This window comes from Panicum virgatum, chromosome 1N, assembly GCF_016808335.1.
Source record: "Panicum virgatum strain AP13 chromosome 1N, P.virgatum_v5, whole genome shotgun sequence".
Lineage (NCBI taxonomy): Eukaryota > Viridiplantae > Streptophyta > Magnoliopsida > Poales > Poaceae > Panicum > Panicum virgatum.
In genome coordinates this window covers 66,263,401-66,281,340 of record NC_053145.1, presented here as the reverse complement: position 1 = coordinate 66,281,340, position 17,940 = coordinate 66,263,401, and the positions used below count along the sequence as shown (strand labels likewise).

The following is a 17,940-nucleotide window of genomic DNA, read 5'->3' as shown; positions in this document are numbered from 1 at the left end:
CCCCGCTGACCTGCAAGGCAAGCCCCGGAGCATAACCATAATTTAAATTATTCAATGTTTATTTAAGTATTTTATGCATTTAAGTTTTAGGAGTTATATGAAACCCTAGTATGCATGTTCTCCCTAGGTACCTGTGAGTCCATACTAGTGTGCAGGTATCGTTAGCAATGCTTTGCTAAGTAGGATCTCGGTAAAAGTCGAGTGATTACTGTCACTCGCGAGTTTAGGATCTTGATTCCTTAGCTATGGCTTTGAAATGGATTGTTGAGTAAAGAGAAATGGAGACCGGGCGGAAATGAGTTGGATTAATGGTATGGAGTGGATGAAAAGAAATCTCCGCCTGTGTCGATTGAGGACCGTTCCGTTGTTGGCAGTGTTGATCGAGGATTGAACAGTACTAACCACATATCAGAAGTAGGAGGTAGTCGAAACCGGTAAGCTAATTACCTGATTTGCAACGATACTTTGAATCGCGACCTGCTATTCTGGGAGTGGAATGATGGCGGGTGTTGGATAGTATGTCGCCTCCGGGTTCTTTGGGAGTTCATCGTGAGGGACCCTTCACCCGGGTTTTGGCAGGCGTAATTCAGACGTCGGGGTGATGATGGGAACAGTTGACGTGTGTGGCCCGACGGGGTTTTCACGTGTCGTGTGAGTTAGGCCCACCTTGCAAGGTTAAATCGGATCGATTCGCCGTGACTCGCGGATATGAGAGCCCTGGTCACTTTGTCACATCGTAGTAAGAAAGTGGAATGAAAACGGAAAGGAAAAGACTGGTTTGGGAGTTACCGAAAGATAATCTGTTCCACCATGTGTGCTCTAGAAGTTGCCACACTTTCCTGTGCAGAGATAATCACTATTTCTATCTTCGATCCTCTTATCAAGGAATGATGGTATGTCGGGGTAATTGGAAGCATCAAGTTCAGAGGAAGCTTGCTACTGCCTTGAACGTCAGGAGGCTGTGCAGGAGGCTGAGCTCCAAGCTGATCGAGAAAAAGAGTTGAAGGCTGTGCAGGAGGCTGAGCTCCATAGGGCAGTGGAAGCTGCAGCAAGAGAAGCTGCTCTTGAACGTCAAAAGAAAGAAGAGGAGGAGAAGCTAAAGAAACAGTGTGAGGAAAGGTACTTCAGTTAGTACTATCAAATTGAAAGTTTGCAGAACCGGATCGAGATTCATACATTTGCCATACTTGGATAATTTTATTGGCTCGTGAGCATATATGTTTGATTAAATTGCAACTGGGTTGGGCTAATTGTAGAAGTGGGTCATGCGTACAATCTGCTTGATATTATGAAAATATATACTGTAGTGCATTTGTCAGTCCTACCAGGAAAGTTAATGCAGCATATTGATTTCCTTCTGGAGTTCATGCTAAATTGTTAGGTCTGTATTCTGAAGGTTTTTCTTTGTTTTACTAGCAATGACATATAACTTTTTTGTGATGTTTATGTTAAAATAGAAGTTAGTCCGAGCTTGCAGCCAAACAAGCATCCTCCAGAGTTAAAACTTGCTGTACTAGAGCCTGCAGCTATCTACTTGTATTATTTTTAACATGCTGATCACTAGCTCTGCTTATTTAGGCAATATGCAAAGTACTAACTATATTGTGCAGTGTCTCTTTTTATCTGAATACATATAGATCATAGATGGTTTGAAATGTGCAAAGTGATGGATTTGTTAAAAAATGATTATTTCTCTGGTTTCTTTGCAGCTTCTAGATGTAAAAATACATATAGAGCATAGATGATCACTTACTCATATTTACTTGTGTTGCTAACCTTTGCTAAGCCTTGGTTTAGCACGTTATATAATTGAGAATTGCATTGATTTTATATTACCATGTTGCTCCTCTAATTGGGTTGAGCTCAATATCTTAATCTTGTGTGCAGATTGACCTTTTCTAAGCTATTTATTTTATTTGCTAAGTTGCTTATTATTCTTTTTGCTAAGCTGCTTGATGCATGATGCAAAATCCGAAAAGAATCCATGAACTATCTTCGAACTAATAAAGCTCCTATTATCTCTTGTTACTGTTGCACCATATAGTTGTTGGTGCTGATGTTATTGCTGGGTAAATATGGAATTCACTTTTCATACCCAGACATCTGCAACTCTGATTTTTAAATCATGGACCTTTGTTTTGTTTGTGCCTGAAAAATCCAATTTCATATGGTAACAACACTTTCTTCTTCTCCACAAAAGGGCTGAACCAATACTATTGTCTTTTAGTAAGTATTCCACAGAAACATTGGTACCCTTTAATAATTATTAATTTCGGGCTGAATCAAATTGTGAAAGAAACAAAGATGGCAGGCTCTTACTTTCAGTTTTGGTTAACTGCAAGAGTGAGATTATAGGACAGCTTTTGAGATTGTTTTTTGTTGTCAATGTATATATACCGTTTTTGGTTGTTTAAAATGATACCCGTAGCGTTAGCACGGGAAAAAAAGTATCTAGGGGTTCAATGGACAATGGGGGTTGGATCAGATGTTTTATAGGACAACTTTTGAGATTGTTTTTGGTTGCCAAGCCAATGTATATATACCCTTTTTGGTTGTTTAAAATGATACCTGTAGCGTTAGCACGGGAAAAAAAAGTATCCAGGGGTTCAATGGAAAATGGGGGTTGGATCAGATTTTTTTCTTGATGCCACCTATTTAAATATATGTCTCTGATATGATTTAATAAAAAAGACATGGCCTAATCATTGATGCTCATGTAACTCCAATGCTCTTTTGTAGGACATGAGTTTGCTTCCAACAGTTAAAACGTCCAGAAATAATGAAATTGGGCCAAGAAAGAGCCACATAATCCTGATATGTCTACATATCTCAAATATTTCATTTTATTCTTGACTATGGAAACATATATTGCATTTTGGTTGTTTTGATGTGCATAGACAAATTAGAGCCCGTAACGTTAGCACGGGCCACCTTACTAGTGTTTAGAAAAGAGCAACATCCTCTCCTCTAGCCAACTACTCTGCACGTTGAGGCAAGTGAACAAGCAAGCCAGGCCAAACCACCAGTTTCCCTTTCCCTTCCTCTTTCTCCTTGAGAGAAGCAAGCGACGGCCGCTGATGGTGACCATAGGCCATAGCAATTGGGTCGTGGCTGATGGTGTCTTAGCAATGACTTAAAATCAACTTAAACAAGGGCATGCAGCTCTTTCCAATCAATAAACGAGTAGAAGGATGGATGTAAAGGGATCAGAGGGAGTGGTCACGGGAGTGCTATGACTAGTGACACTCATGTCGATCAGGCGAAGGCTAGCTGAAGCCTCTGCTTTATTTGCTTTTGAGCGAACAAGATGCATATGCTGCTCATCACACTCTACTTGCTTGCCTGCCTGCCTTGCAGAGTGAGTGAGTGAGTGAGTGAGTGTAGAGGAATGGTTGCAGCGTCGCCGTCAGGAAACGCTCTGCCGCTCTGGTCTGCCGATGCCATGGAAATGGAATAGGGTGCGGTGCCGGCGCCTCCAGTTCACAGGCTCGGCTCCTGGAGACGAAAAGGCTAGCTATAGCTTTCCAATCAATTAATTCCTTGGCTTGATTTGATTGGGTCCATCCAATCCAATCCACACAGCCGGCATTGTGTTGTGTTGTGTTGTGTCCTGCTCCTCTCTACCTCAGCTCATCTCCACTAGTAGTGCAGTGCGTCTGCTTGGCTCTCGATCGCCGCTGCTACCCGTACGTTGCTGTCCCTCACTCCGATAGGAATAGGATCGATCCCTTTGCCTTGCCTTTATTTTGCAGACAAATTAAGCAGTCGCTAGCTGCTAGCTACTGCTACCACTGGCTTACCTGCCACTTATCAGCAGCTCCCTAGTGGCACACAGCCGCCACTTCAGTGATCAGTGAGTGACACTCCTCATCTGGTCCTAGTGGCTGCTGACTGGCCGGGCTTGTGTGGACGCATGACACCCTATGCATGTTTTTTTTTTCTGTGGCCACTGAAATCACCAAATGCTGACAAAATTAATTCTCAGCCTCTCAGGGGAGCTAGGAGGTTGGTTCTTATCTAGGTAGTACGTTGATAGCTATGATAGTTCCTCGTCGAAGATGGAATCTCTCTACAATTAGGTAGCATCATTCTCAGCTCCCAAGAACGTAACAGATTAAATAAAGGCATGCCGAACTCTCCCTTTTCCTAGTGACGATGAAGAACAGTAGTGGTAATGAAGAACAGTACGCACTGGCATGGTACTACTTCGGGTTGGCAGATTTGTTTGCAGATGTGTATGTGCAGATGATAAGCGTGCGACCAAGGCCGGATAACTGCCGGAGTTGCCGTTTCTGGAAGCATGGTTTAGGTTGGAGCTGAAAGTAGGCCACTGCACGCTGCATCAGGTTCATCCCTGATGTCTTGGCCTCCATCGTTTTCAGTAAGCGCTAGTAGCTAGTGATGACTGATGAGCAACCAACTAACCTTCCTGGCACTCCAATGTCTTGGCCGCCGGCCGGTCGCCCAACTGATATAATTGTACTAGTAGCAGTTAGGCATGCATCTTAATTTGGTGAACATCTCAACTTACAATAATCTGAACCTCTGAAGAATTTCCATAGATGAAAGTTGGTTCCCAAGGCAGACAGCTAGGCCATCCACGTCAGCTCAAAATATTCCAACCATCCGATCGAAAATCAGCGGTACACGCTCCTCCCACCTCTCCTGTACTGTTGCAAGAAATATCTTAAACTCCAGAGTCTTCTCGTCTCTCCTCGATGCTGCATAGTTCACCAGCTCCCCTCGGGCCCGGCTGCGGCACTCCATGAGCCCCGCCCGCCACGGCCTTCGATGCACACCTAGCTCCTCGCCACGCCGGCACCCTCAGCCGCCGGTGGAGGCGTGGACTTTGGCGCGGACACGCTGATCTCCCGGCTCCGCCTGGCCTCAGCGCCGTCCGCGGCATCCCGTGCCGCCGCACTGCTAGAGGAGCTGGTGGGTTCCATGGCGGCACTGCAGCTCGATGATGAGTTGTAGCTGATTCGGTGCAGCTCGTCGACGGCGGCGAGCTATCTTCCGCAGCGCGGTGTGGACACGCGTGCAGCCACATCGAGAAGATAGTGCGACTAACGCGGCTACCTGGCGGACGCGACGCGCTGCCGAGGTCCGCGGTTATCCTTCCGACAGCTGCCTCCCGACGTCCCCACCGGCGCGTCCTCCTCCATTTCCAAAGCCTCCGCCTGTGAGCACACGCCCAGACACCACTGTTAGATCCTCGTTCTGGGCCGCCGCGGCCTCGGCCGTCATGGCGTACGCCGCACCCTCCCCGCCGACCAGCGCCGCCGCGCTCGGGAGGCAAAGCTAGAGGAACTCGCATCCGCGCGCGGCCGTGTTCCTGGAGTTATCGCCGGTGCTGCAGTTGGCGCCCCCGTGGAAGGCCGTCTGCCTACTACCCGAGCACATGCTCGCTGTATATACGACGAATTGTACAACTACAAGTATGTCTAATCTGTATACTTCTCATCCTTAATCGGCAATCTCTCCTTGCTACTCATGAACAGATCATCATTCTTCTTCAAATTCAGGGTCCAAGTTCAGACCTTTTTGGCTCCCTCTTAACACACGAACGGACAGCTTGACAGGGACAACAATTGTGCCGAAAGGGGTCTGGATCGAGCTCCCCAAACGCAATTGCCCCCTATCCTTCATGCAGTTTCATTTGATGCCAAAGGAGCCACAGCAAGTCAGCAACAACATCCGTGCAGCAGTGAGTTGCATCTTACACTTCATATTTTCTTTGTTCGCGGCCGTTCTTTTGTGCCTCTCTGATGCAACGCAGCAAGACCAGCATGCAGCTGTACTGCTGCAACTCCACCCCCTGCTGGCAACAAGTGCTTCGTCCATGTATGATTTACGCCATGTGTTTCATGGTTTGCTTGTGCAATCTATGCTTCGGCCATGAAGGATGCAGGCTATGTGTTTGATGGTTTGCCTCTGCAACACTGACCAATTAACCATGCTAAGATTTAGCTAACAAGGAGTCCTATTTGATGAAAAGAAGACACATTCAAGCTACTTGCCTTGTCTATGGTAATATTTCGAAGTCGAATATAAATTTTATATTTCAAACAATAATTTTCGAGCCCCAGCCTCTGCACATTTGTGTGGGTAAGCCTTGGGGCTTAAAGACAACCCTTCCCCAGACCCGTGCAGTGCGGGAAGCCTACGGCACTGGGTGTGCCCTTTTTTATTTGAAACAATAATTTAAACATGTTAAAAATACCTTGGATATGATGTTCCTTTGTCGGTCTCACGCACAAAAAAAAACTCTGAGAAAAAACACATAATTGCATTAACAAAAGAACAATCATTCTTTACCCTTTGCGATTAAGCTCACCATATGCTTTTGTGACATGGCCTTATCTGATGTAACCATACTCATTTCATATAAACAGAGATTTTCTGGCCAAGATTTGTACCACTAGCTCTAGCTAAGGAGAGTTCGTGGTTGTAAAGGTAATGATACTATCCTTAATCATAACGTTTTCCAATTAGTTTTCTTGAGTGCTTCCACACCTCGATCATAGCTACTGCTATTCTTCTATCCTTATAGACCATTTTAGTTTAATAGTACACCTATTGTATATGTTTCCATGCCAGAACATCAGATGGCGACAATTCTTTTTTTTTAGGCAAAGGGAAACTTAGAAAAGTTGTGTTATAAATATTTTTATTAGAATGCTAAATCACAGTTAATACTTTTATGATGTTCAAAACTAATCTTATGACTGATAGGGATATACACATATGCAGATCGATATTTGCACCTTTAGGTATCTTTCAAACAGTTGGTTCAACAGAACCATGCAAAACTCACCACAAGAAGGAATTCATTTTTCAACAAAAGTATTTTTTTTGCAGATGCATAATTATAGCAGTAGATAAAGGAAAAGGGAGGTTGCTGCTAAGCTCCTCCAGTTTGTTAAAAATCATTATTTATGTCAATCTTTATTAAACTAACCCCACACATTTGGTTTTACCTAACAGCTCTGATTTTAACTACTCTTTACCTACATTTATTTTCTTAGCTCTTAGTTTTCATGGACATGGAGATACTATTTGTGGTACTAATTCTAGAAAGATCTAGATTGAATGGATAAGTTCACATCTTGCTTGATCTTTTGCAGAAGGCACCAGTAGGACAAGCCTAACATGTAGCTCAGGTGTGCATCTCTTTCTTTCTGATTCGATTCTGGTTTGTATGGACAGGACAAAGGATCGAGTACATATTTTCTTTATTTACCTGCTTCTCTTGTGTTTAGTTAATCCTCTACCCGTACTTTTCTGCATTTGCATACTCTATTTCAGCAGTGCAAGGTGGAATGATTGACTGCAGCTAGATCCGTAGTGCGCAATGTGGTGCTGTGTGAAGATGCAATGGTAGCAGACAGAAAAGCTGCTTACTCAGCTGATTGTGTGAAACCAGGTACAAAAGAGTGTGAAAACAGGTGTGCAAGGGTGTGAAATCGGGGAAAAAAGTATTCTTTGTATGATCACTGACAACACGGTTCACTACTTACTCGCAGCTATTTGTGTTCCAAGTATGAAAACATTGACAAGTTATGCTTTCTCTTGTCATGTTGATCATATATATGGTCTGTCATAGAAGACTTCTTGGCCCATGATGACCTTGCACACGTCTCACAAATTATTCCAGATCCGTAGCATACAAGTGGACTTGCGCTTTTTCCAGGTTCTCCTCTCACTGTTTATTCCGACTGTATCCTCTTCTGGTAATTTTTTTACCAATAATTTTTTCAAACGATTCTGTGTAAAGCCAAGAAGCCATGCGTTTTTCATAAAATTTTAACATTCCATGATCATTCAGCTTCTAACAGCTGCGTCACCAAAGATGAGTAGTGCCATTCAGTAGTTTGAAAGGAAAATCTTTATTACCATCGCATCATGTACTATGATCTGGATATTTCTATTTCTTACTAATTTATTTCTTCAGAAATACCCACCTAATAACTATTTTACTAATGGTGACAATAATGTTGCTCCAACACCAAATCTCACAGGGATCCTAACTTCCTGGTAAGTTTCTACACCATCAACTGCCAAGTCACCAAATTTAGATTTTATTATTCCCACAATAGCAAAATATCTCTAACTTAATTATAGTACAGATGCTTCTTGCATTATAATATTACAGGACATCTTCACTCCTTTTGTGAACAAAAACAGGCCCCTTGCGGAACTCTTTGTTTACCTAGAATAACCATATGTATATTTTAGATTTCTATCTTAGACTATGAAGCTGATAGCTGTTATCACAACAAATGCTAGAACCCTATGTTCTATTGTAATATAACTGCAAATGCTAAAACTTCTTGTAAAGTACTCTAATATTTTGTTATAATATAACCAGGAAATTTTTCTCCTCTGCAATCTCAATCTACTAAATTTACAAATTCCATTATTCAGATAGAAGACCAATTACCAAATAAGTTATGATAGATTAGAAAAAAACATGACCAGTTAGAGAAAAAAAAACATGACCAATGCGTTCACGCACATGGATTACATCCATTGTATGGACCAAATGAGGGGATTATTGGGCCATGGAACAAATATTTGAAGGTTTGGCACAAAAACTAACGTAGAAAACCAAACAATGATAAAACAAATGAAGCAATGAAATCTCAAATTGCATTAGGTCAAGAAAATTCTGCACCTTTGACAGGCTCGCGCGCGATAGCGCGCGTCATTTACTAGTACTACCTATATATATCGACCAGTCTGGTTCTGGTTCTGGGATGGGATCTGGTCGAGAGCCAGGTAGCTAAGCTTCTACATACTCCTATATATGCTAGCTGCTCATCAAAATTCAAAAGGGTAACCATGCGAGCGAGGGGTCGTTTTAGTAACTACCTTTCCAGAAAGAAGAAGATGAAGAAAGTCAGGAAAAGAAAAAAGAAAAGAAAAGAAACGAAAGGCCACAAATTTTTCATCGAGCAGGCTAGAGATGTACCGTACTATATATCCTGGTATCCATTGCATGCATGTCTTGATGAGGTGCCTACAGTTGAGGGGGAAAGATATAATCCATGAAAATAGCTTAGATCTACTATTTTTTTTTTGAAAAGTGAAATTTTATTGATTTCAAGCACAATACATCAAGGTGATACATCGCCTTGAAATTTTCCCGACCTCTGCCTAACCGACACACAGCCTAAAAGAGTTTGACAAAGAGCCTTCGACACTAATGACTGTTAATCCTAAGACTAGACCGCCACTCATGTGCCTGGGTAAAAAAAATCCTTGGCCACCTGTTCCAAGAAATGAGATGCCGCTACAAAGCTTATCCTGCAAAGTATGCTTCTGAAGGATAGCCCACATACGGAGCCAGTGCGTAGTTGAGTAAAAAACCTATAAAAATGAAGATTTTTTTGTTATCGAACACTACAACATTTCTGCATAGCCAAACAGACCAACATAAAGTTGCCGCGCCCAGAAGTACTAGTGGCTTATATTCTTTAGGAATTCTATTGAGCCAGCTCCCAAACATACTAGACATATTGTGAGGTTTTGGTATGTCTCAGGCCACATAGACCGAAGCCATACCATTCTCGTGAATCGGCAGTAAAAAAACAGATGTTGTATCGTTTCATTTTCATGACAGAAACAACATTGTTGGTTCCCTGCCAATTCCGTTTTGCAAGATTATCTTTTATAAGAATAACGCCTCGTCTAAGATACCAGAGGAAATTTTTTATCTTGAGTGGGGCTTTTAATTTCCATATTCTCGTATTTATGTTATGAGTGTTCTGATTGATTAATCCCAGATAATGTGATTTTACCGGAAAGACATCTGTGTGGTCTAAGTTCCATTTGAAGCCATCCCTTTGTTGGCTTAGAACGATAGTTGATAGACGTGAGACAAGATTGTTCCACATCACCAACTTATTGCCAATTAGATCTCTACTATTCATACTATTTTTATCCTCGCTTCACGTAAAAGGGTTAAAACTAAAGTTGCAATGCTTTCTAGAGCTAGCTATTTAAGTGAATCTTCTCCACTTTAGACTAGTAGTAAGGTGGGACTAAATCCCACACACACTTGCTACCATGCTGGAGTGAGCTGCCCCATAGCCACATTTGGGGCCCATAGGTCTCACGGAGATGGTACCTTGGCCGTTTCTTTTTTTGTTGAATCTGTTTTGTACCTCAGTGTACGTTCCTGGATAATTAAGAGCGGCACCGCCACCACGACTACTGAGCATGGAGCTCCTACTAGCTGGAGTAGTTATTATTTAATTATTTTCATATATATATATAGTATATATATTGCTTTCATTGTTGGTTAATTCATTTTTGGATCGGAGTTGGCAAATTAATTAAAGTTGTATTAATTATTCTTTGTGCCTTGTCTTTTACTAGTAGGCACCACATGCATGCATGGATTCTGCTGTGTGTCGTCCTTTTTGACACCATCTTAATTAATTATATATTCTCTTTACCGATTTTCTCTGTCCAGTATTTTTCCATGTCAGATCAGTTTTTGGAGAATATAGTGTGTGTGTGTGTGTGTTGTCATCTGCTTAATTAACGTTTGGGCACTAGTTAAATTACTGGCCGGCCGGGCCGGAGTAGGTACGTTTACACGGCCTGCTCCAAATCCAATTGGAGCTAGTAGCATGCATAAAGATGACATGCATAAAGATTACTTATTATATTCTTGGACCGCTACTAGCTGCTCTCATACAGACGATGCATCGATGGACATCAGTAGGATCAGCGAAGGAGATACAACTCCCCATCACGTCAGGGAGCTAGCTAGTAGTAAGTGGACCGATCAATAGCAATAGCATCATATTGGTTTATTGTTGTTGAACTAACTAATCAGCAAAGAACATGCATGGCCATGAAGCAAGCTAGCCAGCTAGCAAAAAATGCAAGCAATGGGCCGGCCAGGAAGGGGGATAGATGCATGACTTGTGACAAGGAACAAGAGACGATTCCAGCACATGCCTGGTTCTGGCTGCAGTTGCAGTTGCAGGAGGCGGAGGAATAATCGGGTTGCCTTGCCCTGCCCACGCATGGCAGCATGTCCTACCAATCAGTGCTAGTGTCTTTGTGTGAAAGGCTATCTATAGCTGATGAGCCTATGCAGCTGGGACGGTGGTGGTAGCTAGGTTGCCATGCCCATGAGCAAAGCCAGACTTGCACTTGCCACAGTCCTCCTCTGAAGGCGTCAGCTAGCACTAGTCCGCACACGCAGACAGGTGAAGGTGAGAAGCAGCATGCCACTCAATTTATTAACAAGAGTTAGCTAGCCTGGACATGCGACTCCCTTGTTGATCATCATGCAACCATCAGCAAGGCAGGCATAACCTATCCCAACAAGGCTTGAATATGCTGAGCATTATTAACATTTATTTATGCATTATATATATATGCTTCGTCCTAGCTAGCTACTGCGAACAAGTGTCGCTTACACAGCAAAAAAGTAAGGAATCTTTTACGATGATTCATGGTGAACCTCAAATAACCATTGTTGATGTTTTTGATTTGGAGGACTTGCCTGTCAGTGTCAGTTGAGAAGGCTTGGTTTAACGCCACGGGGAAGCTTGCATGATAGCGAGATGCATGCAGCTAGCTTATTATGATGGCCAGATTAAAGCTAAATACTTCCCCGTCGCAAATTATTAGTTGTCGTCAAAAAAAATTATCAGTTGTTTCAGCTTTTAATTTCTAGATGAATAATTTTTGCTATATATCAAGATATATATCATGTCTAGATGCATAGTAAAATCAAGAAAAAAGTCCAGTTTACATCATTTAACTAACAGAAAAGTCCGATTTTCAACTTTCAACTACAAAACCGGATAACACAGGTCATTCAACAGTTAAAACTGGGTAAATTTAGCCCCTTAGGTGGTTTCAAAGCTAGTTTTCCATTTTGTGAGAATACAAATATTTAAATTTAAACTAAAAAATCATTAAAAAATTATTTTAAACAAAAATTGGTATAAAAATTCTAAAAATGAATCCTTTCTATTGCCATGGTACTTGTTAGTTATTCATATCTAATTTTTCTATATTTATAATATTTGGTTGCCTGCAGTTACGTCTATTATTTTATAATAACTAAGATCCAAATAGAGCAATATTAGATAGGTTATATTTTAAGAAAAAATTTGATACTAGTTTTGTATTTTTCTGATTTAAAATGAATTAGTTTTGATTTTTAGATCTAATTAGTATTTTTTATTTACTTTTTAAAAAATACAAAACCACCTTAAAAACCACTCAATAGTCAAATTTGCCCAATTTCGACAGTTGGATGACCTTTGTTATCCGCTTTTGTAGTTGAATGTTGAAAATCAGACTTTTGCAATAGTTCGAGAGTGTAAATCAGATTTTTTTTAAAAAAATCAATATATCTAGAAAAGCTAAAACGACAAATAATTTAAAACAGAGGGAGTAAAAGATAATTCATGAACTTGTATATTTGCAACAATCAGAGCGATATATATAGAGAGAGGTATGTTGATCGAGGAGTGGTGGCCCACACTGCTGACTAAACTACAAGCTTGCGCTGACCGCCCTGCACATTACTATTAATAAATTATGAGAGCAGTGATCGAGCGAATGTCCCACTAGCTAGCTACTTCACTCATCAATCCGTTTCATCCTCACATACGAATGAAAATTATATATATACACATACATACATACATATATACACACACAATCTCGCTGGCACCGATAGTCAGGTCATGCCTGCCTGCGCTTGAACTGCGCCACATGTTCATGTTCTCCTCCCAACTCCAATAAAAAATTCCCAGAGTACAGCACAGTTTTCCGATCCCCTGCCCCCAAAAAAAGTTTCTATGATTTCTTTCTTTCTTTCTTTGAACAGGCCGGGTAGTAGCAGCAGGTTCCCTAGCTAGCTTGCACCCTGTGTTAAAATATTTTTGTCTAAATTTGGCTGCAGGGCAAAGCCACAGTGTGCTAGCCTGGTGCACAGGCACCAGGATAAAACCAACTTTTACCACTAAATTTACTGATATATTTATCATATATCACAAGAAAATTTTGTTTGTTACTTTAAGGGTGCACCACTTGAGTTTACAGTTTGTTTTGCCGGTGTCATCCTCATTGGCGGATGGGTAAAAGTTATATTAACTAGATTGATAAGGCAGTGACATCACATAGAGATGATGCATGTCCTCACATTTTTCTAATGTGGACCTGCCGTATTGGCATGTACATGTACTTGGTCTAGTGCTGCAGGTGGCCTTCTGGGGGAAGCCAGCATGCATGACAAATAGCTAGCTAGGGCCATGTAGCAGAGAAAAACATTTGTAGTTCCTAATCATCTTAATTTGGGTCAATAATGAATCTAGCACAACTGATCACATTCAGGAGTGCAGTGGATGCATGTTCTGGCTGCTAGGAGGGGGCTAGTTAGAGAGATGTATGGATTGGATGCACCACCAACGAACAATAATTATAATGAATAGGATATGGTATATAGGATTCTTAAAGCTAGGGTTCTCCACATGAGCTGAGGTACAACTTGGCTGATATTGCTAATCATAGGCAGGATGATGGCAAGCAAGCCTCAAGGCCCACTCTCACCCTTTTGTTTGCATGCTGCATGATGTATGGCAAAGAAAGGCATTTATTAGTACACACTAGCTAGCTAATGACTTGGGATTGCAGTGACCTGGCCTGCTGATCGATCAGTTTGTGTACATGTGTGTGCATGTTTGGTTGAGAGCCGATCTAACTGCTTTCCAGACCAGAGATGCAGGATTAATATAATTGCTAACGAAGTGCGTGGATCCTCAGAGAGAGAGAGAGAGAGAGAGAGAGAGAGAGAGAGAGAGAGAGAGGAGAGAGAGAGAGAGAGAGAGAGAGAGAGAGAGAGAGAGAGAGAGGTTATACCTTTAGCTTAATTAGCAAGGTCAGCTTCCATTAATTCAATTCCATGTGATGGATGCCTTGCTTGCCCCCACCTCGCCCGCCATGATATGCCACCCAATATCTTCCTTATTAGCTTATCATCAGCTAGCTAGTAGCTTAGCTTACTGGTGTCCGATCGATCCTTCCTCACGTCAAGTATCATGCGTACTAGTACCTCACATACCCCCCCACATCCTCTTCATCGTTGACTTATTATCTCTAGCTCCCTAGTCATAACACATCATGCAAGGCTAGCTTATCTTCCGCTTTATTTGCTTTGCATTGCGAGGAATACAACAATTATTCATTATTGTAACGATTTCTTCTTTTTGAACAAACATATTATAAGGATTTATTCTTTGCGCTATTTAATTTATGGTGTATGTGTTTTTGTACAACGAGGATTATTAATCTTTTTCAAAACAAAAACAGATAGGATATAATTCCATATCTATTTTTTGTGAAATTTTTTGTGTCGAGATGTGGATATATGCTAGTGGTATAGAGTTTTTACTAGATTTGATTTGGACTTCAAATTTATATTATTAATTACTTGAGGGATGTGTGTGACCAATCTCTTAACGTGAAGATGAGACGATGACACTAACTCATTTTGATTGAGACAGTGTAGCCACAACACAACATGTACGTACTATATATATATATATATATATATATATATATATATATATATATATATATATATATATATATATATATATATATATATAAGCATCAATCACCAAACCCCGCCGGCCGGGACCAGCAGTGTGTGTGTGTGTGATCCATCCGATTTTTCAAAAACAGAAAACGAATTATTAGTGTTCCATCGATATTATGGACGAGAAACCCACCAAGTGGCACTGCTGTACGAAACGCAGGCAGTGTAGCATGGGGTGGATTTTTATTGGGTTGTTAACTTATTGGAAATCAAGTGATTATTATTGGTATTAGTAGGCGGCGACCGATGCAATTCAGTGCAGCATTGCAGTGCAAAGAAGGGCAGGCGAGACTGAGAGGAACCATTTCCATTTGCAGCTATATTTTTCTTTGCATATTCTTTGCTGGCCTGCAGGTGGCCATCCACTAAAAGCTAGCTGGCTAGGGACACCTGCACCACCACTACTTCACTACCTCCTGATTTTAGTTGCCAACAACTGCCAAGCAAGTTAGCTGTTCACGATTATCAGTTATTCAAAGGAAAAATAAAATAAAAAATAAAGCTGTTCATGATTAATGGGAAATTGATAGTAATAAGAACAGCTGGGTATTAATTGGCTACAGTAAGATTTTTCTAGCGTTTGTTTGCTTATAATTGGAAATAAACGAAAAGATGTAAAAAAAAAAGCGTCAAAATTATGTAAACTATGAGCTGAAGATGCATGTGTCTATCAGGATAAATGCAGTCCAGAGGAAATAATATATGTGTGCGAGGATTTTTTTTTCAAAAAACAAATAAAACGAGATATGTAGCTAGCGGATCAAAGTTAAAGTGGAGAAATAAAAGGATCACTTTTTTTCCCTTCCTGTGGTTCCAGCCTTGCAGTGTGACACTATCACCCCAGGAATCATTCATCATCAGAAAATGCATATGGAATATTGGAGCAGGCAGAGGCTTCCTTGCTTGGCTTGTTGTCGCTGCCTGCCTGCCAGCTGAATAGATTGCAGCCACTACTGTATTACTCACTCCCCACTCCTGCTGAATAGATCCCTTTCCCTCCCCAAACCCACATACTAGCTAAGCTACTAGTATGGTGCCACACACAAAGTTAGTTCTTCTCTTTTTCAAGAAGAAAAGCTTTATTTATTTAACTAATAATTTAGCCAGCATCTCGATCACTTTCACAGAATTATATTGAAACTAAAATAATTAAGGCTAATTAAGTATCAATCGATTGGCAAGAGTTTACTTGCTAGAAATCAGGGGATAATTGAGATGGCTAAATTAAGGGTATCTAGCTGTTGGATTGATGTAATAAGCACAGTACAAATGCATGTTTTACACATTTATTTAGCTGGTGGCGAGCCCAGAAATTAGGAAGAGTGGAATTAGGCAGGCCAGCTTTAACATGCTGGCTCCTTGCTATTTTTCACACTTGGTAGCGTGCGCCTTCCTCGGCCACCAATCAATTAACCTTAGCTTCCTGGCCTGCCTGCCTGCAGGTCACTCACTCACTATTGCCATCTTTAATTTCATCTTTCTCTCTCCCTCACTAACAATAGAGCTAGGAGGTTATAAGAGAGAGGAGGGAGAGTTGGCAAGGCATCTACACATCCATCCCAGAGAGAGAGAGAGCGGTAGAGATAGAAAGAGAGACAGAAAGAAAGCTGAAGCCGGCCAGGTTTCTTTGCCATACTACTCTACTACCACTACATTCCTCTCTCTCTCTCTAGCGTAGCTAGCTTCTCTCTCTAGCCTAGCTTGCCTTGATGGTGTATTAATATACCAAAGGAAACTTCCATCCTTTCCATTGATTGCATTCCACTGAAGCCGTAGTGGATCCATCCAGCACCTCATGCAAAAGCAAAACGCCCTCCTCTTCTTCTTCTCTCCCAATCCAATTCCAATCCCAATCCCAATAAAAAGGCAGGCAGGCACCCTCTAGCTAGCTAGCTACACCCCACCCACAAAATTGAACAGGCTACTCTTCCTTCCTTCCACAAGCTAAGCCTGCTGCCTGCCATGCATACGCCGGAGGCGGTGGAGATCGCCAAGCCGCCGCCGCTCGTCGTCATGCCCACGTCCTCCACAGAGCACTCCGCCGGCGAGCTGGACAGGCACCAGCAGCCGCCCCTCTCCGCCGCCGTCAAGCGCAAGCGCACCAAGAGGCCGCGCCACCACCCGCCGGCGTCGTCCGCGTCCTCCTCCGAGAGCACCACCACCGAGGAGGAGGACATGGCGCACTGCCTCATCCTCCTCGCTCAGGGCGCCGCTGGCGGCTCAGGGTCCGGCGTCGCCGTCGACTCCAAGCCATCGCCATCGCCGCCGGCGGCGCAACAGCAGGCGCCGCAGCCGTCGCCCCCTGCAGCCGCGCCGCCGCCGCTGGTGAAGAGCGAGAGGTACACCAGCCGCAAGTACACGGAGGCCGCGACCACGGTGGACGGCGTCAAGGCCGGCTTCTACGTGTACGAGTGCAAGACGTGCAACAAGTGCTTCCCCACCTTCCAGGCGCTCGGCGGCCACCGCGCGAGCCACAAGAAGCCGCGCCTCGCCGGCGCCGACGATGAGATCGCCATCAACGTCGTCACCGCCAGCAAAACCGCAATAAAGCAGCAGCAGAGGCCACCGATGGCGACCGCGTCGCCGCCGCCTGCCCTTCAGCCGCCTCAGATGGACGTCGCCGTCTTCCCGGACGTCACCACTGCGCTGAGCCTCAACAGCGTTGCCGCCATCAGAAGCAGCAAGCTGCGGGTGCACGAGTGCTCTATATGCGGCGCCGAGTTCGCGTCGGGGCAGGCGCTGGGCGGCCACATGCGGCGCCACCGCCCGCTGAACGCGCCGGAGCGCGCGGTGACCGCGATCGCCGGCACGGACACCAAGAAAGAGGGGAGCGCCAGCATCAACCTGGAGCTGGACCTGAACCTGCCGGCGCCGTCCGACGGGGAAGCCGTCGTGTCGCTTCCGGCGGCCGTGGTGCTCGGCCTCGGGCCGTTGAGCGACGGCAAGAAGGCTGGGCTGATGCTGACAGCCTCAGCACTGGTGGATTGCCATTATTGACATGAGCGGCGGCCCTTGGTGGCCTGGCCGGCCTCATGAATTCTTTGCTTAATTAACACTGATTATAATTCATCTCTTTTCTTTTCTTTTTCTTTCTTCTTCCTTCGATCTGGGGCTGGGGATGAATTCTACCATGCATCCTCCGATCCTCAATTATACTTACAATTTATTCTTTTTGGTATATATATATATATATATATATATATATATATATATATATATATATATATATATATGTATATGTATCAAGGATGAAGCTATCTGCTGTAACATATATTTATACAATTGATTCTTTCAATTCTTTG

The 17,940-nt window shown here is 42.9% G+C and overlaps 1 protein-coding gene and 2 long non-coding RNA genes across 6 annotated transcripts; all 3 read left to right on the top strand.

Moving 5' to 3' along the window:
• The first annotated feature begins 824 nt into the window (after positions 1-824).
• On the top strand, positions 825-2,862 carry LOC120657683. Its single transcript, XR_005668267.1, has 2 exons — positions 825-1,119; positions 2,740-2,862. It is a non-coding gene; the product is annotated as an uncharacterized LOC120657683 (long non-coding RNA).
• Positions 2,863-4,590: 1,728 nt separating this feature from the next.
• Positions 4,591-8,391, top strand: LOC120657682. 4 transcript variants are annotated; one of them, XR_005668265.1, is made up of 5 exons: positions 4,591-5,438; positions 5,526-5,707; positions 6,396-6,456; positions 7,128-7,163; positions 7,309-7,823. It is a non-coding gene; the product is annotated as an uncharacterized LOC120657682 (long non-coding RNA). The 4 variants fall into 4 exon arrangements; XR_005668266.1 differs by having other exon boundaries at positions 5,526-6,030; XR_005668264.1 differs by adding an exon at positions 8,156-8,391 and having other exon boundaries at positions 4,593-5,438; positions 5,526-6,030; positions 7,128-8,037.
• A 7,710-nt stretch (positions 8,392-16,101) lies between these two features.
• On the top strand, positions 16,102-17,721 carry LOC120657681 (zinc finger protein ZAT5-like). The gene has a single exon (XM_039936087.1). The coding sequence runs from the start codon at positions 16,601-16,603 to the stop codon at positions 17,633-17,635; it is 1,035 nt and encodes a 344-aa protein (XP_039792021.1). The 5' UTR covers positions 16,102-16,600; the 3' UTR covers positions 17,636-17,721.
• The last annotated feature ends 219 nt before the right edge of the window (positions 17,722-17,940 follow it).